Here is a 25,734-nt window from a genome sequence, read left to right as displayed (position 1 = left end):
GAACCCATTTCTATCTCCATTTTATTTAAAGAGTATTTTAACTAGTGCCCAGCTCTAAATGATGGAGTGACATTCCTGTTGTAGGAAGTATTTAAGCCTGGCCTGAGGTTTCTACCCTGCCTTAGCTTCTTAAGTTCCTGGATTAAAGATACACACAACCTTTATATTTACAATAAACCTTAAACAGCACAATAGCTGGATTAATACCTACCGTCGATATTATTAGAATCTACTTTCCAATTGATAACCCTGAGTTATTATTTACTGTTTACTATGCTTCATCTGGGCTGCTCTTGACTCCAATGGGCCAGCTCTCAGGGCTACATTCTTATGGCTCACCTAACCTATGGTGGGTTCTTCTTCTTTCTCCTGCACCTTCCTCTTCTCCTCATGGTTCTCCTCTGACCCCAAGTCCAGGAAACATAAACCCACCTATATCTCTTCTGCCCAGCTATTGGCTGTCAACATTTTTATTTACCAATCAGAAATAGCTTGGGGGCAGGGTCACAGGGGCTTCAAGTCTTGGAAGCCCACACATTTAACATTACAACAGACAATAAAAGATAAAACCTCAACACATTCCAGTAAACCTATTGTAAGTTGAAAATATATTAAATCAAAAATTCATTTAGTTGCTGGGCCATGATGGTGCATGCCTGTAATCTCAAGACTTGGAATGTGAAAGCAAGGAGATCATGAATTCAAGGCTAGTCTCAGCTATACAACAAAGATAGATAGATAGATAGATAGATAGATAGATAGATAGATAGATAGATGTGTAGAGATAGACAGACAGACAGATAGATCGATAGATAGACAGAGAGGTAGATAGGTGGGTAGGTAGGTAGATAGATGATAAATGGAAGGATAGATAGATGGATAAATGTATTTAGTAAATTACCATACCTAAAGACATCCCCATTTTGCTTGACAGTTCTCTCTCCTTATGATCTTAAGGCTGCAGATCTACTGTGGCTGTGGCTCTTGGAGGAAGACTGTCAAGATAATGAGTGGCCTAGCCCAGTCCTCTGCAGTAAAGACTTCATTTATACAGGAGAGGGATTGCAGTGAGGAGATGGGTGTCAGGGCTGGCTATGCTCATATCCATGGCAAGGAGAAGAAAAATGGGATTTTAAAAGTTAAAATGAGAAGTCATATAAATAGTTTTGAAACAACTATGTTTGACTATAAGGCTCAATTGGGTGTGGTGAGTTCCATATTGAGTCAACAGCTGCTTAGAGAAGTATTGTCTTAATAATATTCATTCACTTCTGTTGAAAGGATGCATTTTGGGGCGAGTCTTTTGTAGTAGGTCTTGTTACCAGGCAGTATGCATACATCCCATCCATGCCTTACTCCCTTTTCATTAGAGTTTGATAGAAGGGGTCTCCTTTGATTCTAACAGTTTAGGCATTGTTTTACCACATATCCATAGCATAGAAAGAGACAAAAATTTGAAATTTGAAGTAAAGTTTCTATTGAATATGTACTGCTTTGACACTGCTGCAAATTTGAAAGATTATAAGTTAAACTGTGGAAAGTTAGGGACTTTCTGTAGTCTTAAAGATGAATGAGTGCAAAGATTAGGAAGTAGTGTGTTATCCTGAGTTTTCTAGATGTGCAGAACTTATAAAATGAATATATATAAACAGAGATTTATTAAATTGGCTCATAGCATGTAGTGTGGGTAGTTTAACAATGTCTGTTTCACATAGGAGAGACCAACAATCTGGTAGCTGCTCACTCCTTGAGGCTCTATGTCTCCACAGTCCCAGTCTGTCACAGAAGGGACATTCCTATGGGATTCCTTGAAAGGTCTTCAGTCTACATTGGTATCCTGGAGATAGTTGGTTCTAATAGTGATGACAGAATTCTACAGCAACAGAATAGATGGCCTCACCAGTGAGAATGAAGGCAAGCAAGCTAAAAGGAAACATTTTTCTTCATGCCCTTTTATCTGGGCTGCCACCAGAAGGTGCCATTCAGAGTTAGGATGGGTCTTGCTGCTTCAAATAATCTGATTAAGAAAATCTCTCCCATGAGTGCCTAATATCTTGGGGTTTTATTGATTCCAGATGCAGTCAGGTTAACTTCCAAGATTAACTATTACAGACATCTTACTTATAAAATGATAAGTCTGTCATAAGAGGCGATGCAGATTGAATATGTATATGCATTAAAGGTACCTAGCATGTGAGAGGCTGCATCACACACAGTCCATCTTGTCTCTCTTAAGCACTTTATGCTGTGCTTCACATCATACCGTAGAAGTAATATGCACATTTATTGTATTGAGGGAACATCTATTTTAGTTAGAAGGATATGACCCAGAGAATAGTCGACCACATCTATTGTAGCCTTGAAGTATATGACTCTCTAGGCATGAGGAATCTTGGGTGTCAAGAGAGGGGATGGAGAGGAATTGAAGAGAACAGGGAAAGAACACAGAGAAGACATGAAGGTGATACAGAAAAGACTCAGGAAACACATAAAGGACACAGAGAGGACATGGGCAGGATGTGAAGAGTTCTGAGCCTGGACATGTTTTGCTGCAGATGTAGGTTGTGAAATGTGGATGAGAGAAACAGTGACTTACTGCTTTTGAGGCTCCAGACTTCTGCTCTCCATCATTGCCTAAGCTAATTATACCTCACATTCAGAGCATCCTAATGAGGGGGTGATTATTATCTCCATTGTACAGGTAAGTCAATGGGACTGGAGAATAAGTGATCTGCCAATCCCACACAGTGATGGGAGTAAGATTTAAGCCTAAAGTTTGTTTTCCCTTCAGTCTGACCATTTAACCAACAGGTATGTTTTACAGTCTTCGTGGGGGTGAGGAAGTACATACCTACTTCATTCTTGGTTGGAGAGATATCTCATCTGATTTTATTCTTGATTTCAAGGGGGCAGGAGAACAGCTATTTCTTGTGGAGAGAGAGAGAAGGGGCTTGCTGCTCCTCACAGCCCTTTTCCCCGGGGAGCAGGATAGTTCTCTTTGCCTCCCAGCAGTAGTATGGATACTTAGTTATGGGGTTGCTTACAGGGACCTCAAATCTAATCTCCTCTTTAGAATTCTGGGCACCACATAATGCTGATGGCCATCCATTGGTGAGGTATGATGACTTAGGTACTGGCAATATGTCAGCGTCTCATTATAGAAATTACCTCTTGATTAATTCAGTGCCGCAGAGCTCTGCCTGAAGAGGAGGCAGCCACATCTTGAGAGTCAGCACATCTTAGGGCTTTGCACATTCATCCTTGGGATGCTGCCTCCTGGGCCTAAGACACACAAACACACATACAAACACACCTGCTTTACTGCTCTGGAGTTAAATTCCTATGATGTGTTTCAGGCTAAAATAACATTATTCTCTATTATAAAATATGAATGTGTCACTTCCTAGGCAAAGGAGAAAGCAAGAGAGTCTCACATGTCAAACCCTGGTGCATCCTTGAATATAGTGTGATAATGTCCATGCAGACCAAGGAGCACAGGCTAGAGGCATGGGCTTTGTGAGGGACACACAAGCCTCTCTACCACTGATGAGTCCCCTGGGAAACAGGCACACTCTCAGGATTTCTGTACTTTAGAACAATGGCTTTCTGAGGAACTAGTTATTCAGTAGGGAAGAGACATGATTGTCACAGATTTTCATTACCGGAATGGTTGGCTACCCACTTGGTTTTTCCGTCATGCATTTTAGCTGTTTGTGCTCTTTATTTCAGAGTATTAAAAATAATGACTAAGCCTAAGTGAACTGCAGTGAGTTTGGGATGCTTCAGGTGGCTGTAGGGACTGGAAACATAGCTTAGCAGGTAGGGTGCTTGCCTCATGTGCACAGGGATCTCCGTTTAAGCTCTAGCACTGCATCTACCTGGATTAGTGGCTCACACTTATAATTCCAGCTCTTGACAGGAGGATACAGGAGGATCAGGAACTCAAGAATACGCTCAGTTTCCTTTAGGGAGCTTGAGTCCAGCCTGGGCTACATCATCTCCAAAAAATCTAAGGGGAGTGATGGTAAAGAGCTAGAGGAGGAATTGAGTGTTCTCACAGCTTGTAAACAGTATGTCTCCCCGAGGATTCCCACCTGCACAGGTCCAAGGTTGGTTTCTTTCTCTCCTGAAAATCTTTTCTTTTGTTTAAATCCCATCAAGGGTCTCATGCAGTCCAGGCTGGATGACATTGCACTTCTGATTCTCCCACCCATAACTCCAAATTTGGTAATTACGGATGTACTTCATCTGCCAAGCTGTTGTTATGTGGTGTTGGGGATTTCACCTAGGGCTTCATGCTTGCCAGGCAAGCAAGCACTCTACCAAGGACATCCCGAGGGCTTTCTCTCACCTGGTCCTCTCTCTCTCTCCTCTCTCCTCTCTCCTCTCTCCTCTCTCCTCTCTCCTCTCTCCTCTCTCCTCTCTCCTCTCTCCTCTCTCCTCTCTCCTCTCTCCTCTCTCCTCTCTCCTCTCTCCTCTCTCCTCTCTCCTCTCTCCTCTCTCCTCTCTCCTCTCTCCTCTCTCCTCTCTCCTCTCTCCTCTCTCCTCTCTCCTCTCTCCTCTCTCCTCTCTCCTCCTCTCCTCCTCTCCTCCTCTCCTCTCTCCTCTCTCCTCTCTCCTCTCTCCTCTCTCCTCTCTCCTCTCTCCTCTCTCCTCTCTCCTCTCTCCTCCTCTCCTCTCTCCTCTCTCCTCTCTCCTTCAGCAGCTGAGCTGTCACTGCAAAAGAAGATTGATTACAACTTCTTCCCTTAATCTGGCAGCTGCTGTTTTTTTCTCACCTCAGCTGCTTCCCATAATCCCGCAGATGGCAGACATATGTTTATAGGCACAAAGCAAAAGAAGCTGTTTTGGATTCCTCCCATTCTTAATTCCTATTTTCCCTTTCATGGGGAAAGCTGGAATCGCAGCACTGGAAAGTGTATACATTTATAGATTAATATTTCTCTGCGTTAAGACTCTGGGAACAGCAGGGCAGCTAATGATATGCTAATGAGCTGACAGTTTTTTATGGATCATAATGGAAGTCGACAAGTGTCTTTCTTGGCTTTTATGCAAGCTGGGATATTTTATTCACTGTCTTCAGGGCAGAGATAGGCGATGGGTTGCATCTTGAAAATGCTGCTCTCCAGCTCTTACTTTCCATGATCCTGTTGTAAAGGCTTGGGTCTCTGCCAGATTGTAAACAAAACACATCTTCATCCATATATTTACATGCCTGGCAGGAAATGCTCCCACCCGCTCTGCTCTTCCTTTGCCTTTCAAAGCAATTTGTTTCAGTGTTTTTAGCATACAAAAAAACCCCAGAACCAGTTTCTTCAATGTAAACAGAGATCTGCAGGGAAATAAGAGCGTTAAAAATGAATTAGCATTTGTTTGGCCTTAAAGCATCTTTCATTTGTGTTTGAGAATGCTGAGCATCTAAGGAGGGTTTGCTAATCTCAGTTATCCCATATGTAAGAGGGTCTTAATGGCATCATTTCCCGATTTTTTTTATTATACCTTTCTATTTTTCTTACTGAACGACAAATGATGTTGGAAATAATGGGAGTTGGTTTTACAAACATGAACAACTCAAAATGTATCATTGATTGGGGGATTCATTTTTTCAGTTTCATGGCAGGCAAGCTGTCTGCGGGAGGTCGAGTTGGCAACAGGTGGGAAGGGATTGAACTGTCTGCCTTCCATCCTTACTAATAGCAAGCCCTTCTTGTAATGTGGGCTCTGCACTGTAGGAATTCACTCAGATTTTAGATCCCCCACCCCCAGGTTTAGCACCTCTGACAAAGAGCTAGTTAGCAAGGGGAATGTGATGGTGGCCTGTGGGTAAAATCAGACTACCTAGAAGCAGCTCCTCTTCTCAGTGTTTAAATTTGCTTCAGCAAAGGGTTGGCATCAAATGCAAATGACTCAATAGACATTGGGCAATGAAGATAAGCTGTCATCATGTCAGTAAGAGGAGCTCTTTGCTGCAGTGTCTCCTGTGACCATGCAGCAAACTGTGGGGCTCCTGTAGGTTATGCAGGCTAAGCTCTGGCATCTTGTGGCACCCGAGTGCTGGCTTGGTGTTAGAAGATATGTACTGTTTGATTGGTTTAAGATGTAGGTGCCAGGTAGGAAGGTTATTAAAGGTATCATAGCCTTCAATTTCTTACAGGTGAAATGAGCTGGTTATTTGGCCCCCAGACCAGTACTTCATTGTAACCACTGCAGAAGTTTCCCCCAAACATTCCTGGGTGTCTGCTTTCCAGGGTCTTGAAAACACTGATATGCATTTTTAGGTTGAAATGGAATGCTGTATATTACCCAAACTTCTTAGAAAAATACAATCTGATATTGTGCAACCTATAGGCTTTAGGAATTTGAAGCTCTTATAGTGTTTACTATGGTGACAATGCACACTCTTAAGACTCAGGAAGAACAGAGGACACTGGGATTTGTGTCGCCTTGATTTTGACCTCAGTTTATGTATCTAGCAATCCACCCGTTTCCATCCAGTAGCAAGGCAGTGAACTGCTCATATGTAGCTGTTAGACACCACACTCAACACTGAACTTTCAGCATATAAACCTTTCTGCTCGGAAAGAAAATGATTGACAGCAGATCAAGCTGATCTAAGCTTGGTCTTTGGACTTTTCCTCAGACTCATTGGGAGCAGTTTTATAAAAATGCTGATTTCTGGGTCTATTCCAACTCCACTGAAGTGGAGTCTTGTAGGGTTAGTCCAGGACTGAGACTTTTTAGTTAATACTCATGGTATTTCAGAATTATTAGGAAAGTTGAGATTTGAGAAAGTCTGCCAGGATAAATGATGTGAAATAAAGTATAGGGAATGAGGCCACCAAGGCCAGCTAACACAGAGCCACCGAGGCCAGCTAACACACTGCCACCGAGGCCAGTTAACACAGAGCCATCGAACCCAGCTAACACAGAGCCAGAATGCTGCTGAAGTGAACATAGGCCCATTATATTGTATTAGACATAGGTCTAGTATGCTGTAATTTCAGATAAATATGGATACATTTAAAGATGAATGAGGAGGGGCGAGGGGAATTCTGTCTTTTACCCCTTATCTCTTTGAGAGAAGTTGCAGTACTGGAAGACTCCTTTTTGTCTATGGAAATCCTCACAGGTGAAGGTTTCTGTGGAGAAATAAGGGTAAGGGAGAGGTTGGTTTTTTTCCCCTTACTTTTATGTTTGTAAAACTTAATGGGTTTAAATTTTTAATTTTAATTTAATTAATTTATTTTAGCATGGCAAATGTTTATCCTACTATTGTGCTGGTTAATTTTTTGTCAACTTGACATAATAAAGTCAACTGGGAGGAGGGGATTTCAGGTGAGGAATTGCCTCCATCTGATTGGCCTGTGAACATGTCTGTGAGACATTTTCTTAATAACTGATGTCAGAGTTCAGCCACCTGTGGGTGTTACCGTGCCTAGGCAGGTGGGTCTGGACTGTACAAGAAAGGTAGCTGAGCAAACCAGGGAAACAGTATTTCTCTGCAGTCCTTGTTTCATTTGCTGCCTTGAGTTCCTGCCTTGGCTTTCCTTGAAGATAGACAGGCTGTAACATATAAGCCAAATAAGCCCCCTTTTCTTCCCAAATTCTTCGTGGTCTGTGTTTTATCATTGCAACAGAAAGCAAACTAGGACAGAAGTTGGTACCAGAGAGTAGGCTATTGCTGTGGTGGGTCTGGTTATATTGGCTTTAGGGAGGATTGTTGAAGGATTTTAAGCTTTGGGCTAGAAAAAGTATTGAGCATTCAGGCTGCTCTATGGAAGCTTGATAGAGAAGAACATTGAAATAAATGTAGACAACAGTGTCCTGGCTTGTGAGACTTCAGAGGGATGTTTAAGAGACCCTCACAGACTTTAAAGGGGCTGTTTGAGTGTTAAGGTTGAATTAAGGAAAAGAGTTCATGTGTTTGAGGAGACAAGACATGGCCATAGAAGAGGTTGAAGGGATGAAAGGGAAGACGATGAACCAGCCTACCTCCATTTTAGGCTTAAAAGCCATCTTTTAGTAAAGACAAACTAGGATTATTTTTGTTTTTTATTAAAGCCCTGTTTCTCAAGGATTGGGCTAAGCTCAGCTTGTAACCTTAACTACAAATGGTTCTATATTGCATGGTCCAGGAAATGGCAACCGTGTCTTTATTTCAAAAAGTTATAATAACCATATGACAACCCTACCTTTATTTCAAATGGTTGCTATAATGGTTTCAAATGGTAGTCAAAAAAGGTAGTTACCTTGTTATGACTACTTTGTTATGACTACCTTGCAATCACGTCTTGGTTTTAGGAGGTCATTATGACTAACTTGTTATAGTTATGTTCTGCTCCTGTAACCCTGCCTATGTTGCATGCCAAATCTCCCATTTGAAAACTTTGCACCTGAGTTACAAAATCGTTGTCTTCCTCACATCCAATGCTGACTTCTTGAACCCCATCTTAGGAGGAGGTAGCCCATGTACATGGAAAAAAAAAGCTTGCTTTAACTAATTGGTCTATGGCCTTTCTCCTCACTTTGGGATTAACAAAGGGAGAAATGATGTGGTTATATTTTAAGTAAAATGTGTTTAAAATGGGCATTTATAAATTATAATCACAACAGTAAATTTGCAAGAAAAAAATGGAACCCATGGAAACGAAACCTTTGCTTTATTGTGACAATAGATGCTGGTTAACTGTGGCTGAAAAATCAATGTGCTTATCAAGAGATGAACATCATTGAATAGGAATCTTCTGAGAATTCTTTAGTATTTCCTCAAGGTCAGCACACTGAAGGTACAGTCAAGAGGAGGGCAAGGCTATATCTCAAGCTGGCAGCTAAAGCTGGTGATTTTGGTGGCATGAGAACTACAGGATTGAAGGGGTCATGGAGCATAACTGAACTCTGGTACACCGTGGCAGTGTTGAAATCTCCCAGAAGAAAGGCCATCTGGGAAGGTGTAGTCTCAGTTGCCATGTAGAACAAAGACTGGAGGGATCATGGGGAGAAGTTGAGGCTTGACACTATGAGAAGACAGGAAAGGCCATTGGTGATGACACAGCTTCACCTACAGTGGAGACTCTAGCATATTGCTGATGACAAGACCATGGGACAATCACCAAGGACAGGATAAGTGTGGAATAGAGTTAGCCTATGAGACAAGTTGAATATGCTGTGGCAGAGCTGGAGAGTTTAAGCTTCCAAGGACTTTTGAAACCCAGAAGACTGTGAGCGAGTTCCAGATGTCAGACTTTGAGCTGCAGGATTTGAAGCTATACTGCTGGACTTTGGTTTTGCTTAAGAATGCTTGTTTTTATGCCCACGTCTTTCAATTTTGGAAGAAAGTGTTCAACTTACTTTTTATCATACCAGAGCCCACAGCTAAGTGTCTTTGGTCTTTAAAAAGAACCACTGAACTTTTAACCTGATGAATATTTTAAAGACTGTGGGACTTTTGAAGTTGGACTGTGTTTTCTATTATGAAGGTAAAATGAAGACTTTAGGACTCATAGGAAAGAAAAGGTTGTAGTTTCAGGTTGTTGTGTTTGCGTGGAAAGTTAATGAGGAGTCAATGGTGTGGGTTAATTTTCTTCAACTTTTGATACAAACTAGAGTCACCTAGGAAGATAGACTGTCAACTGAGGAGTCACTGACATCAGATTGTGCTGCTGGGCATGCCTATGAGACCTTTTTCTTTCTTATTAATCAATGTAGCAGGGTCCAGCCCACTGTAAGCAGTACCACCCCTACTTAGGCGGGCCTGGGTTATATGAGAAAGCAGGCTGAGCAAGTCAGGGAAGCAGTTTTCCTCTCATTTTCTGCTTTGACTTCCCTTGATGATGGACATTTAAGACAAATATACCCTTTCCCCCCATAAGTTGTTTTTGGTCAAAATGTTTTATCACAGCAACAAAAAGCAAACTCAGATAGTCCAGTCCTATGTCACTAATATTTAAGCACTGCATGATCACCATGGTGAATAAATGCAAGAGCTTCTGTCCTTATTTTGGGGAGGAGGTGGGATGCCAGCACTTTTTGGATCCCAAGTGTGCACATTTGCACCCAGATTTCTGTCAGTTACATACACAATATACCTACACTTTTGTGGGTGTCATGAGTGTTTATAGTCACACTTTTGTGGGGCACATGTACATTTATATCCATATTTTTGTCAGTTACACACACACACACATCACTCACTTCTGTGGTTCACATACACATATGCAGAGTCCTACCCACACTTCTGTGGGACGCATGCACATTCACATCCCTACTTTTATGGGGCAGATGCACAATCACATCCCCATTTTGGTGAGCCACACACAAATATACACCCACATGTCTGTGAGTGTCAGTTAGTATTGCTGTCCTGCCTCCTGCTTTCTTTCAACCCAGCATCGATTTGTATCCATTCTGCATCAAGTTAACATCTTGATTTATGTGGCAAGAACAAGTTTTTATGCCCACATGCGGGCTGACCCCTATGACTTTTTCTCAGAAAAAAAAAATTACCAAGTGCTTTGGGTTTTTGTGCTAATGAGGATTGGAAAGCTGTCAGCACTTATTTCAGGTTTTGTCCAAGTCAACATCATTGACCTTCACCTAATGATCTGTGACACAAGTGTGTGCATATGGGTGCATGGGCACACACACACACACACACTCATGACAGAGATCAAAAGTGGAAAAGACAGAAGCAAGGAAGGTTAAGAGGAAGTAATATGTAGCTTATATTTTATCTAAAATGTGTAAGGTCACTTCAAAGAAGGCCAAGAAAAACTAGCATGCCCTGGGTTGTTTGTTAGTCCAATTCATGTTGCAGTTTTCAGGGTGGTTTTCTATTTTGTGAGGGAAAGCTAACATATAAAACACATTTCTAGAACCCTTCCCATGCATGATGCAGCCTCTTCTGACAGGGATAGATGGACCTGGGCCTCTTTTGGCACATACGTGTCTTCTGCATACTTCAGGATCACCAAGGTTGACCAGTTCTCTTGTTTTGGCTGGGAGTGTCTTTGTTTTAGTAATAATATATCCCTTGTAAGAGAACATCTCTACATCTTAGGCAAAATAGGCTGACTGGTTATTCTAATCTATCTAGAATCTATCTGATTACATAGGCATTTTATTTTAAAAAAACAAAATTTAATATAATATTTCTGCGTTGTGTTTTAAATTATATGTACTACTCTACAGCTTTTAGTGAATGCAAACAATGATGATCTCTTTATGGTATTTTTACATACATATCCTGTTTTGTTCATGTTTATGCCTGCCTTTCTCTATTGTCTCTTTACCCTCCCTTTTCACCATAGTATTTTGTCTTCCACACAAATGTTTGCCTTCTCTGCCATTACACTTCTCTCTCAGTCAGAGGTTCTGAATATGAGAGAACATTCAACAGTTTCCCTTTTAATTTCTTCCCATTATCATCTGTTGTCCCATCTTCCACTTAGACTCTTTCTTCCTCTCTCACTTAGTTCCATTCAGGTTTCTTCCAGAAATGTATTTTCTAGCATGACATTTAATTTTCTACAGGCATCTTTCTTTAGTGGAAATATATAATCTTGTTTATATAAGCATATCTCTATACACATGCCACATCCGTAGGTGGAAAGGCAATTAAAAAATGAGAGGTCTCATGGGTGACAGTGTAGATTCAGATGCCTGTGAAATTGACCCAAATCCTGTGTTAGAGCGATGTGTTAACTTTTAGATCCAGAATCTCCCTCCAACTGATGCGCAGAGGTCTCTCCCTTCTTGTACTGTCCACACAGTGAGCCAGAGTCAAGAGCAAGAACTTGACTTCCCCTGACTTCTAAGCATAGATTTTTATTTTCTTTTGAAGTTACAATGTGTCTGAAAGTTGCCCTGACTCTTGAAGCAATTGTTTGGCTCTAAAAGATGGAGCATCTTCGTACCCGAGAGAAGCTCACTCAGGTTGTATTAATTGCTGCATGAGGTTATGAATTAATAGTAGGGAGCAGTGGCTGGTTCCTTTGCCATTGGGAAGCCATCTCCCCTTGTGATCACCAGCACTGCTCTTTGGTAAAAAGAGATGAGGTTAAGAAATGTGTACAGTTCTGTTGTTGATGAACTCTGATCCTGTTATTTATATTAATATTTCCAATTAAATTTTATCTTGAAATAAGAAGTAGAGGGCAACATATGCAGATTGCCTTGTCTAGAAGACATTCATGTAAATGTTAAGTGTTCGCCTCCTCAAAGACTTACCCACTATCTTAAGCCTATATTTTATTTATAAATGAAACTCAATATTCGGAACCAGAGTCTGCATCTACCATCTGTTCTCTTCCATATCTTCCATTAGATCTAAAGGAAAAAAAAACATCTAAAACCAGAATCTTAAATTTAACTTGAAAAATCCCAAAGCCAAGCCAATGTTTTTGTTGAGAGATCAGTCCCCAATGACTGTTTCAAACTTGGCCTTTTCTTCTAGACTGAACTGTAGTGTTAAAGTAGCCTTTCTTCTCAGAGATGTTGATCAGGTTTTTTTTCTTTTTTCTTTCTTTTTTTTCTTTTCTTTTTTTTTTTTTTTTTGAGACAGGGTTTCTCTGTATAGTCCTGGTTGTCCTGGAACTCACTCTGTAGACCAGGCTGGCCTCGAACTCAGAAATCCACCTGCCTCTGCCTCCCAAGTGCTGGGATTAAAGGCGTGTGCCACCACGTCTGGCTATTGAACAGGTTTAAGATGCCAGCAAAGATTCAGTGTTGTTCAATTATTTGAGGAGAGAAAATTGTTGCTTAAGTTTTCTTTGATGTTTAATTTTATTTCCTTAACTAAATGTATCAATAGAAGTCTTTATTGGGATTGGGAGTATGGTTCAGTGGTTAAAGCACTTGCTATACAAACCTAAGAACTAGAGTTTGGGTCACCAGTAAATGCTAGGAGAATGTGGAAACATACCTGTGATCCTAGCACATATGAGGTGGAGATGTGATTCTCAGAGCCAGTTGGCTAGCTATAGTAGACAGAGGGCTCTGAGTTCAAGTGAGAGACCCTGCCTCAATACATATAGATTGAAGAAGATGCCTAACATCAGGCCCTTACCTCTGCATTCATATGGACACATGTACATGCATGTACACTCTCACATTTGTGCCCATACTCATGCAGACAGCATACTCATATGTACATACACTGTACACATACATATGCAAAAATGAGAAATCTTTTATTATATTTATTTCCCCCTCCAAAAGTAAGCCTTGAAAAAAAATCAACATTACTCAATGTTCTAAGATTAGGGCATAAGAGAGCATTTGTATTTCACAGCATCCTTTAAATTTGATAGTTCATGAATGCAGATATCTCCTAATAAGCCCACCCTTGCTACTGTTCTCGATGGTATCTACCAGATGGAATTAACTGTGACCTTCTCAAGATGAATGTATAAGGGACTTCTAGATGGGGGTGATTTTGGCTGGTGCTAACCAAGGCTGACTGGACTCCTGAGTGACCCAGTCTTGGTAAGCATCCTCTGACTGTAGGGGTTGCACAGGACAGCTGTCAACTTGATTGCTATTTATCTCTTCTTTGGTAGGGAATCATCCAAGATGGCAAGATCATCTTCATGCCAAATGGCTTCATCACACAGTGCCCCAACCTAAATCGCAGTAAGTAGCACGTAGGCATTTCTGATTAAATAGTATGTGACTTGTTCCTAGTGTCAGACAAAAACATCTGTAAGGAAACACATACGTTATGTAAGATTGACTTTGGGCCTAAAGCTGTACTACAGAGCAATTGTGATAAAAACTGCATGGTACTGGTATAACGACAGACAAGTAGACCAATGGAACAGAATTGAAGACCCTGAGATCAACCCACATACCTATGGTCACTTGATCTTTGACAAGGGAGCAAAAACCATCCAGTGGAAAAAAGACAGCATTTTCAACAAATGGTGCTGGCACAACTGGCGGTTATCATGTAGAAGAATGCAAATTGATCCATTCCTATCTCCTTGTACCAAGGTCAAATCTAAGTGGATTAAGGAACTCCACATAAAACCAGAGACACTGAAACTTATAGAGGAGAAAGTAGGGAAAAGCCTCGAAGATATGGGTACAGGGGAAAAATTCCTGAATAGAACAGCAAAGGCTTGCACTGTAAGATCGAGAATCGATAAATGGGACCTCATAAAGTTGAAAAGCTTCTGCAAGGCAAAAGACACCGTCAATAAGACAAAAAGACCACCAACAGATTGGGAAAGGATCTTTACTGTGAGTGTTCTCTGAATTGCCCGCGAATGAGGACACCACACACGATAGGGTTCTTCTGCAGCAAGCTTTATGCGTCTTGAGAGGGAGAGCATAAGCTTCACAACCGGAGACCCCAGGCAGTCCGAGCCCCTCCCTTTTATAAGAAATTCTCCCCGCCTCGGACGTAGCAAGCCATGATTGGCTCAACACTGATCACCCCATCCCTGAGGCGGAGCTGCCCGGGGCGGGGATTTCCAGCGCAGGCGCAAACTAGGTGTTTACTAGTTGGTGCTGAGGAAATGACTCAGCACCGGAAGATAGCGGCGCCCCACATCTCCCCCTTTTTTATCTAATAAAACCAACTGGACACCCAGTATGAGAGGACGGGAACATTGGCCGAATCCTCTTACTCAGAGATGTAAGAACTATGTCCGCAAGCAACAACTAGGCTTGAGTGGGACCCGAAGTTGCTCCGACCTGTCCCTCTGCCATTTTTTCGAGGAGGGGAAGACTAGGGCAGGAAACCCCCACTAGACGGCATATTCCCCAGGTGGGACGGGGGGACCACCTGTGCGATGCATTGCTCTACAATCCTCTAGGGCTGCTGAAGCTCACCCGCTAAAGCGTGGGCAGCCAGCGACCAGTGGTGCAAATCAATTTTGTTTAAGCGCCGCCAACCATACCTGTGCAGATTGCCCCTGCTCCAGGGCAGCAAGCGCCTGGGATATCATGATTTTGTCTCTATTGTTTTTCTTATATAATTTGCAGATTAACCCTAAGCTAAGTGCCAGTCCAAAGCAGAGGAGGATTCCGAATAAGCCCACCCCCACCCATTCTTTAAAATAAGAGAAGGCCGATGAAATCCAGGACGCGAAGCCTTCAGTCAGGGAAAAATCAAGTCGCGTGGAGTTGATCTCTACTATAGCCATCCGAAGCTCTTGGAGAGTCTGATCAAATTCCATCGACCAATTATTTCTCAGCTGTAAGGACAAATTCTTAGAAAGGTTTGCAGCACGGGTAAAATTTTTAAATTGTATGGAGGTAATACAGAGGCCTGGCAGTTTCATTTCACATCCCAATTGGGCAATTTGCCAAAGAATGTCTATTTGTTCTTGAACCAAGTCTATACGTTGGTTCACCAATAACAGACCCCCCTGTAATTGGGAGTATGCGAAATGCCCCTTATCCATGGCTACAGTGATTGAGGCCGAGAGTTGGTTGATGGTATCGGCCGTTTGTATTGTCCCGCTCAAAGCTAACGCAGAGGCGGTAACCGAGGCAGTGATCCCCACTGCCGCTAAGGTACCAACTATAACTGCCGATACTCCAAAATCTCTTTTTTCTCTAAACAAGGCCAAAGAGCTGGGCGCCACCACCGGGACCGGAATAAATCGGGGCAAGCACATTATCAAAGCTAAAGGAAATTTTGTAGCATTCCAGCACATCACATAATAACAGGCATTCTCACTACAATTTAACTGACTAAAATCATGTGAGCTGGTGGAATTACTAACTACCCATAAAGAAGGGGGCCAAACGCATACAGGCACCGGCCCAAAATCCTTAGTCTGTTGGAAGGCCCAGGGGGACTCATCGCCAAATGACTGTGAGCACAATACCCCCTTTCTAATACGTGCTCCTTGCACAAAGCCTATGGGGGTTAAATCTGTGCAACTGCCATTAAGGCCGCACAGCAACCACAAATCAAAAGGGTTGCCGGTGGCCCTGGGGTTATCCAGACCATTGAGTTTTGCAATATGGAATGATCCATTGGCCAGAGGGGGAGAAAAGGTAAAGTGATTCCCAATAGTCCCTGTTCTGCGAGATTGGCAACCGGACCATGGTAAGATTGACAATGTCTCTTCCTTAGTAGAGCAAAAGGGTGCCAATTTGGGTTGTTTAACAAGTTGGATAATGCTTTTAGGCCAAACTGCTATAATTGAAGTTGCATTTGCACACCAGTGGGTTCCATTAGCGGCCCATACATTGGAAATGAGTGTAGAGACCTGTGACAATAACCCAATACAGTAATTTGATGGGTTGCCGCTGATGAAACACAAGCTCCCTTTAAATATAAAGGTTCTATTATCTATTACCCGTTCAGCTTGTGGGTCCCATGGTAAATATGGTAAACCTAAGGTATCTTCGGTCACAAACAAGCGGGGGAATACTTGCGCATCATGTGTCACTGGCATTGGCAGCGGGAACGTCGACATTATTCCCCATCGGAGCTCCTCCCGTTTGGATGTCACTTGCAGGGGCAGGGTGATTCCCAATATCAGCAGGGCGATCTTCATCATCTTGGGGTATTGATCGTGTTAGTCTTTCTGGGACCCAGAATGGATTTTGTTCGTTCTGCGGGAAAACACAAACAGCTCCCCTGGATCTTATTAGAATAGGATCCGGGCCTCTCCATTTGTTGGTTAGGACATCTTTCCATTTTATTAATTCTTTGGGTCTAGTTGGTTCAGAACAATGTCGTTCTGCTGCAGTATGGCCATGTGCATCAAGATTTAAAAAATTGAGGGTGAATAGTGCCAATGACACAGACACTTTTGGCGTACGGGGTATAGCTTCGTCAGCGCCCCCTTTTTGTTTAACAACATAAGATTTAAGGGTCCGATGTGCTCTCTCAACAATGCCTTGACCTTGTGGGTTATATGGGATACCAGTTAGATGCGTTACTCCCATTTGGCGACAAAAGCTTTGAAATTTTTGTGAAGTATAAGCTGGTCCGTTATCAGTTTTAATAAATTTAGGTTGTCCCCAAGCGCTCCAAGCCTCGAGGCAGTGTTGGATCGCATGTGTTGCCTTTTCTCCCACATGGGGAGATGCAAAAATAATGCCAGAGCAGGTATCAACGGACACATGAAGATATTGTAATTTGCCAAAGGAGGGGACATGTGTGACATCCATTTGCCATATTTGTAAAGGCTGAACGCCGCGGGGGTTGATCCCCACATGAGGGAGGGGCAGAAACTCACAGCAATTTTGGCAGCTAGTGACGATGTCACGAGCTTCTTTCCTAGTCAAGGAGAAGCGACGGCGCAACGTTTCTGCCGTTACATGAAAGCGATTGTGGAATCCTTTTGCAGCTTCCACAGAGGATGACAGGGCTGTGGCTATTAATTTGGTGGCTTTGTCTGCCAAGTCATTACCCAGGGACATGAGGCCAGGTAGGCCTGAATGAGCCCTGATATGAGTGATGAAAACTGGGAATTTTCTTTGAAGCAACACTGATTGTATTTCTTGAAAAATTTGTGCTAAAGTGCTAGAGGGTTTGATTACTCCAGCCACCTCCAGCAAGTTTACTGCATTTACTACATAACTAGAGTCTGACACAATATTGAGGGGTTCAGAGAAGGTTTTTAATACCTCCAGAACCACTAGACACTCTATTACTTGAGGTGATGCTTCTTTATATTGTTTGGAACATATTTTGCCATTGACCACAAAGGCCCCTACACCATTCTTGGAGCCATCGGTATACACCATGAGCCCTTCCTTAATTGGGTTTCTTACCGTTACCTGCGGGAACACAATTGACTGGCTCTGGGCAAAGTGTAGGATCGGGTGTTTGGGATAGTGATTGTCTATGCTTCCAGGGAAAGTTGTAACTAGTATAGCCCAGTCATTAGATGTGGCGGCCAAGGTCTGAACTTGCACAGAGGTATAAGGCACCACCAAGAGGTGGGGGCTACGCCCGAAATGGGTGATGGCTGCCTTATAGCCTCTGAGTGCAAGCTGAGCTATGGCTTCAGGATACCAATGTATTATTTTTGCTGGGGATACATTTGGGTGAACCCATAGCAGGGGCCCATTCTGCCAAAGAACGGCAGTTGGCAAATGGGCAGTTTGTAAGACACACAGACTAAAGGGTTGTGATTCTTCGATACGGAGCAGCTGCGCTTGCGCCAGGGCCATTTCCACCTTTTGTAGGGCCAGATCAGCAGCTGGAGTCAATGTTCGGGGGGACGTGATGTGCGAATCTCCTTCTAAGATATTGAACAAAGATCTTAAGTCCGAAGTGGGGATTTTTAAAAAGGGTCTAAGCCAGTTAATGTCCCCCAACAATTTCTGAAAATCATTTAGGGTATGGAGGTGGTCCCTTCTTATCTCTAATTTTTGAGGTATGATGTTATTTGGTGTCACCATGGTACCCAGGAACTGTCCAGTATTTGAAATTTGGACCTTTTCTACAGCTATTTGAAGTCCCCATTGACTCAAAGTTTTAAGTAAAAGGGGGTAGGCCCTTTGAAGCAGGCCAAGGTCCTTGTGGCACAGAAGGATGTCGTCCATATAATGGAGCATGACTAACGAGGGAAATTGATCCCTTACTGGAGAAAGGGCCTCCTGCACATAAAGTTGGCACATAGTAGGGCTGTTGGACATTCCTTGTGGCAGAACCTTCCATTGGTACCTTTTATCGGGTTCCATATGATTAACAGAGGGTATGGTGAAGGCAAATCTGGGCCTATCTATTGGACATAGAGGTATAGAAAAGAAACAGTCTTTAATATCTATTATAATCAAATTCCAACCCCTGGGCAGGGCGGAGAGCACAGGAAGGCCTCTTTGCACAGGGCCGAACAAATGCATTTGTTCATTAATGGCTCTAAGGTCATGGAGCAACCTCCATTTCCCTGATCTTTTCTTAATAACAAATATGGGCGTATTCCAGGGGGAGGTAGAGGGTTCTATATGATCCAATTTTAGTTGTTCATTTACTAATTGTATTGCGGCCTCCATTTTTTCAGAGGATAGGGGCCATTGGGGGACCCACACCGGGTCCTCTGTTTTCCACGGTATAGGCCGAACCGTCCCCATGGCCCCTAGGAAAAACCCAGTCCTTGTCGGGCTATATTTCCTACTGGTGAAATAGGCTCAATTCCTCCTTGCTCTGACCGTCCTAATCCTTTGCCTGTCCTGTAGCCCATCTTTAGCATCATGTTTTTTGCCTTGTTCAAACCTTCCCCCAACACGATTTTTTCATTGGACAGGGTTAGGCCCAAATGTTGCATAATGTCTCTCCCCCAAAGGTTTACTGGGAGCGGGAGCACATAAGGTTCGAATTTACCCTTTTGTCCCTCAGGAGCCTTCCAAGTCAAACTCATTGAGCTTATGGCAGGGCATGAATGATATCCCAGGCCTTGTAGAGAGTGGGACGATTTTGTAGTGGGCCAAGCTTTTGGCCACCAGTGCGTGGATATAATACTTTTGTCTGCCCCGGTATCAAGAATACCTTCAAACCTTTTTCCATTTACTTCGAGGCAGAGTTTGGGCCTTTCATTCAGGGATACAACAAGGTAAGCTGAATCAGTTCCTGACGACCCCATCGTTTTGGGACTGGGGCCTGGGGAGCCCTCCCAGAGGGTGTCGGGGAGGAGCAGCAATTGAGCTATCCTATCTCCTGCACTGATGGAAAACACGCCCCTGGGGCTGGAACATAAGACCTGTATTTCGGGGGAATGTAGGTGGTCAACAACCCCAGGATGGACCACTAGGCCCCGTAAGGTGAGTGATCCTCGTCCGAGGATAAGGCCCATGGTCCCAGGGGGCAAAGGTGACATTGGCTCTATAGGTACTGGTTGGATACTCATTTGGGGCATTAGTAGGAGGTCGGAGGCGGCGCGCAGGTCCACCCTTGTGGGTCTTCCTGGGTCGCTTCTTCCGCCATCCCGGAGGTTCTGACAAACCGGTTCCCATATCTTTGAGGGCCCTGGGACCGTGGGCCCAATGACCCGTTTTTTGACACATTGGGAGCAGGAACATTTAATGGAGGCAAAAGCCTTCCCTGTATATCTCGCACTGAGCGACATTGATCTGCTCTATGGTACCCTTTACCACACCTCGTGCAGAGGGTCAAGACCCCCCCTTTCTTGTCTGGGGCTTTGCAATCTCTTTTGAAATGTCCAGGCTTACCACAATTAAAACAGGTCCGTTCACCGGTCTTCTTTTGTGGAGGATGCTTTTGTGCTAACATGATGGCGGCCGCGAGGCCAGTATTGCTAAGTGGACCTCCAAGCTCTCTACACACTCTTAGCCATTCTTGCAACCCTTTTGATTTTCTAGGAGCAATGGCATTCCTGCATTCCTGGGTGGCTTGTTCAAAGATCAGTTGCTCAATAAAGGGTCCTATCCCCTCTGGGTCCCCAAAGATTTTCCCTGCCGCCTCCATCATGCGTGCGACGAAGTCGGCAAAGGGCTCCTGGGGCCCTTGAACGATTTTTGTAAGCTGATTGGTGGTTTCTCCCTTGCGATTAAGTGACTTCCAGGCCCGTATGGCTGTGCTGGAAATCTGGGCGTACGCCCCCCAATGGTAATTAATTTGATCTGCGGCCCACGGGCCTTGGCCTGTTAAAAGGTCAAATGTCCAATCCCGCTGCTCTTGCGTAAGGGCTATTGCGTTGGCCCTGGCCTGGGACTGGGCTGCCTCATGCCACAAGGCTTTCCATTCTATGTATTGTCCCATAGTAGGCAAGGCGGCCTTAACCACCATTTGCCAATCACTAGGTGTCATGGCAGTTTGTGCCATTCTTTCAAGAATCATAATAGTAAAATTAGCATTGGGACCATATTTTCTTACTGATTCTGCAAGATCTTTTATCTGACTATAGTCTACAGGAGCGTAGATTCTCCCCCCTTCTTGTTCATAAACAGGAAACGCTAATTGTAGCTTGCGGAGATCTTTTGGGGAAAAAAGGAAGTTGTGGATGACCGGGCCTCATAAGGTGGGGGAGCGGAGGGAATGGCGGCAGCCAACAATCTCCTATCCTTAGAGGAGACACCGGACGCGGGCTTACTTGACTTAGGTCGCCCGCCTTCATCTGGGTGATACCTTTCTCCTTTATATCTAACTGCTTCTTCTTCTAACTCGCCCTCTTCCTCCGAGGTCAGTTTACTGTCCTCGGTTTCGGAAGAATCCGAGGTATCTCTTAGGTGGAGGGCAGCCAGTTCTCGGGTCGGATATAACCCGGGCCTGCTGCTCCCCTTCTCTCCCTTTCTGTTTCTCCCGGGAGGTCCTTTTTCACTTCCCTTTTTTGCCTTTTTTACAGTTTTTGTGCGCACACCCATCCTCTCACTACGCTCGGATTCTGACATACCTTCCTGCATAGCTTCTAAAACCTTTTGCCCTTTCCTTCGCTCCTCCTCACAGGCCTCATCTTCAAGACAACTCTTAACTAGTTTCCATATGGCCTTAACTCCCAACCTGAGGTCTGAACAGGTTTCTAGATCGTTGCCTAGCTTATTCCATGACAGCAGCGTCAGAGATCCTGACACCGCATACCAGGGAGCTACTCGATCAACTTCCTCGACAAAGCGGCGAAGAACTCTGTCCCCAAGCTTCAGGTCCCTTCTTTTGAGAAGTTCTTTTAATGAAGTTTGTACTGATTGAGAAGCCCCCATGATACTCTAAAGGAGACTGCAGTTTTATGTCTCCGAGATCGTAAGAACTTCAATTTAACACAACCTTCTATGTTCACAAAAGAAGAGGGCTAGGAACCATACAACCAAGGCCACGAGGACGATAATTAAAGCCTCGGGCAATCCCTCCCACGGCCCAGTTAGTTGAAGGGAGTGCGAAAGGGTCAGGTAAAATTCAGGCATACCTTTCCGAGACGTAGTTCCTGCAGTTCTGGACCCTCCCCGTCACCGAGGGATCTCCGACGGTGCTCGCGATGTTCTTCTGTTCTTCGTTTTCCCGGGATTTCGGCACCAGATGTGAGTGTTCTCTGAATCGCCCGCGAATGAGGACACCACACACGATAGGGTTCTTCTGCAGCAAGCTTTATGCGTCTTGAGAGGGAGAGCATAAGCTTCACAACCGGAGACCCCAGGCAGTCCGAGCCCCTCCCTTTTATAAGAAATTCTCCCCGCCTCGGACGTAGCAAGCCATGATTGGCTCAACACTGATCACCCCATCCCTGAGGCGGAGCTGCCCGGGGCGGGGATTTCCAGCGCAGGCGCAAACTAGGTGTTTACTAGTTGGTGCTGAGGAAATGACTCAGCACCGGAAGATAGCGGCGCCCCACACTTTACCTATCCTAAATCAGATAGGGGACTAATATCCAATATATATAAGGAATTCAAGAAGGTGGACTCCAGAAAATCAAATAACCCCGTTAAAAAATGGGGCTCAGAACTGAACAAAGAATTCTCACCTGAGGAATACCGAATGGCAGAGAAGCACCTGAAAAAATGTTCAACATCCTTAATCATCAGGGAAATGCAACTCAAAACAACCCTGAGATTCCACCTCACACCAGTCAGAATGGCTAAGATCAAAAATTCAGGTGACAGCAGATGCTGGCGAGGATGTGGAGAAAGAGGAACGCTCCTCCATTGTTGGTGGGATTTCAAGCTGGTACAACCACTCTGGAAATCAGTTTGGCGGTTCCTCAGAAAATTGGACATAATACTACCAGAGGATCCAGCAATACCTCTCCTGGGCATATATCCAGAAGATGTTCCAACCGGTAAGAAGGACACATGCTCCACTATGTTCATAGCAGCCTTATTTATAATAGCCAGAAGCTGGAAAGAACCCAGATGCCCCTCAACAGAGGAATGGATACAGAAAATGTGGTACATTTACACAATGGAGTACTACTCAGCTATTAAAAAGAATGAATTTATGAAATTCCTAGGCAAATGGATGGATCTGGAGGGCATCATCCTGAATGAGGTAACATATTCACAAAGGAACTCACACAATATGTACTCACTGATAAGTGGATATTAGCCCAGAAACTTAGGATACCCAAGATATAAGCTACAATTTGTTAAACGCATGAAACTCAAGAAGAACGAAGACCAAAGTGTGGACACTGTGCCCCTTCTTGGAATTGGGAACAAAACACCCATGGAAAGAGTTACAGAGATAAAGTTTGGAGCTGTGAAGAAAGGATGGACCATCTAAAGACTGCCATATCCAGGGATCCATCCCATAATCAGCTTCCAAACGCTGACACCATTGCATACACTAGCAAGATTTTGCTGAAAGGACCCAGATATAGCTGTCTCTTGTGAGACAATGCCGGGGCCTAGCAAACACAGAAGTGGATGCTCACAGTCAGCTATTGGATGGATCACAGGGCCCCCAATGGAGGAGCTAGAGAAAGTACCCAAGGAGCTAAAGGGAACTGCAACCCCATAGGTGGATCATTATTATGAACTAACCAGTACCCCAGAGCTCTTGACTCTAGCTGCATTTGTATCAAAAGATTGCCTAGTAGGCCATCACTGGAAAGAGAGGCCCATTGGACTTGCAAACTTTATATGCCCCAGTACAGGGGAATGCCAGGGCCAAGGGGTGGGGGTGGGTGGGTGGGGGACTGGTGGGGGAGTGTATTGGGGACTTTTTGGATAGCATTGGAAATGTAATTGAGGAAAATACCTAATTAAAAAAAAAGATTGACTTCGGAGACAGTAGAAGGATTATCTGACGTCGATATTACTGGGTCTTTCAAGGTTGAAACAAGACTTTGTTACTTTGGCAATTACAATTTGAGGGCAAGAAAGGATCAGACCATGGGTTCTGTATATTGCAACAAAAATATATATTCAATATAATTACATAAATGTATGTTTAATGTAAAATTATATATCTCACAAAATTATTCTTTAAATTTTTGACCTGAGTGTGAGTTACTTCTTGGAAAATTTCAATTTCATATGAGGATTTAGTTTACAAAATATCAGGTTCTTTTTAGTTAATGGCCTCCTTTTTTCCTATTTTTAATTATTAATAAAATGAGGGAAACAGTGTTAGGAACAGAAATCCTCTGTCATTTCCCTCAAATTTTAATCTCAAGAAAGCAAAACCCCTTGTATAGTTATGTAACTCTGTTTTCAAATTTCTCTCTCTCATGTGATCACAAGGTTAACATATGCCTTCTGTTTTCTTTATTGAGCTTGCCCAACATGCAGTGATTTCCTGAGCCTGGTTCAAGGAATAATGGATTTGCAAGAGCTTTTGGCCAAGATGACTGCAAAAGTAGGTGTCTAAATTCACTGTGATAGTATGTCTCTTTGTCCTACCTGGAATTTAGAGCAAGATGTTCTAATGGAAACATTTTTAGCTTGGCATGTGTAAAGTGCTGTAGCAAAATGTCTTATTCTTGCTTGAAATGAGACTGCCCGTAGTAACACAACCATTGAAGTCTTTGATACAATTAGGCTGTATCACAATCGTTTTCTTGAGAAGTGCTAGGAAACAGAACACAGTCTGCATCACTGTAGGTTCCTTGTGAGCAGAAAAAGAATTTGCCCAGTGGCTAGGAAAGCAGACAGAATGAGAGATGATATATGGGGCAGAGTCTCTGCAGCTTGTGAGCTAATGCTTTTTGGATGTAAGAATAATTGGCAATAATCATGAGGGTAAAACAGCTATCATGAACAGATTTCTGTCATTGTGAGACATTACATCAAGCTTCTAATATGTGACTCATTTTCAGATTGTTCCTGAGTTAAACGAAGGGGCAAAGATATCTTCAGTTGTATCAAGCCGAATACCCACTTAATCATTTATGCAACAGATACAGTGTACAGCTCTGGGATATTCCTGGCACCCTATTAGATACAAAGAGGCAAAACAATCCCTCTGAAATGCTCATGCTGAGTAGCTGTGTTCCAGATGTAAATAATTAGGGCCGATCATATGTATTCATAAAGCATCGCTCCGCATGAGAAGCTGAAGCCTCGTGGAAAAGGGCGCTGAAATAAAAACAAACCCAAAATGAAACAGAACATGCTGTTGTTATCAGAGCGATCAGTCCTGGACACGGATTCTGGCCTAGGGCAAAGGAAGAATTAGGTTGGGCCAAAGAGACGTTATACACTGCAAAAGTAAGGATTTTAATAACAGTGAAAATGATACATTAGTCCCATTCCACCTGTGGCTGACTGCTGCTGGCCTTCAGCTGTGGCATGTGGACATGGAGTTGGAGGTGGCTATGTAATTGCGAGCCATAGATCACTCCGTGGTTGACAAGCTTCCTATCTCAAACTAGACTTTTGGCTAAGACATCTTCTTTGAGCTTGTGTGTGTGTGTGTGTGTGTGTACACATGTAGATGGGTGTAGCCATGTATAGGTGGTAAGGCCAGAAGTCAATATTGCTACTTTCTCAAGTCACTTCCCACTTTAGCTTTTGGGACAGACTTCCTCACCATACCCAGAACTCACTAATGACTGTATTGGTTGGCCAATGAGCCCCAGACATCCTCCTGTCTCTGTATCCCTACTGCTGACGTTATAAACAGGCCAGAATATTTGGCTTTTTACCTGGGCAATGGAGAATAAATTTAGATCCTCACACTTGCAAGAACAAGCAACACAAGCCACCAAACTGTCTTCCAGTGCCCCAAGCCAAATCCTCTTTTGTCTGGAAAAGAGAGAGAAAGCTTTTGTGAAGAGAAAGATGGAGACGGAGGCTGGAGTCCTAAGGCATTAGCTTTTCACCTTTAGAGTGTGGAGGAAATTTGAATCACAGGCAATTATTCACCATCCCAGCTGG

General features: G+C 43.5%; 1 protein-coding gene across 2 annotated transcripts in view; it reads left to right on the top strand.

Annotated features, from left to right (window-relative positions):
• Nucleotides 1-25,734, top strand: part of Nell1 (neural EGFL like 1) — an 867,181-nt gene that overhangs the window by 210,326 nt on the left and 631,121 nt on the right. For both annotated transcript variants that reach the window (XM_021166735.3, XM_085841704.1), the window contains exons 6-7: nt 13,557-13,629; nt 24,132-24,214. In XM_021166735.3, coding sequence (XP_021022394.1) covers nt 13,557-13,629; nt 24,132-24,214 — 156 coding nt within the window. The remainder of the gene's footprint in view (nt 1-13,556; nt 13,630-24,131; nt 24,215-25,734) is intronic.

This window comes from Mus caroli, unplaced genomic scaffold, assembly GCF_978045245.1.
Source record: "Mus caroli unplaced genomic scaffold, Mus_caroli_1 scaffold_8, whole genome shotgun sequence".
Taxonomy (NCBI): Eukaryota; Metazoa; Chordata; class Mammalia; order Rodentia; family Muridae; genus Mus; species Mus caroli.
The sequence above is the reverse complement of the archived record's forward strand: the minus strand, read 5'-3'. Positions and strand labels throughout refer to the sequence as shown.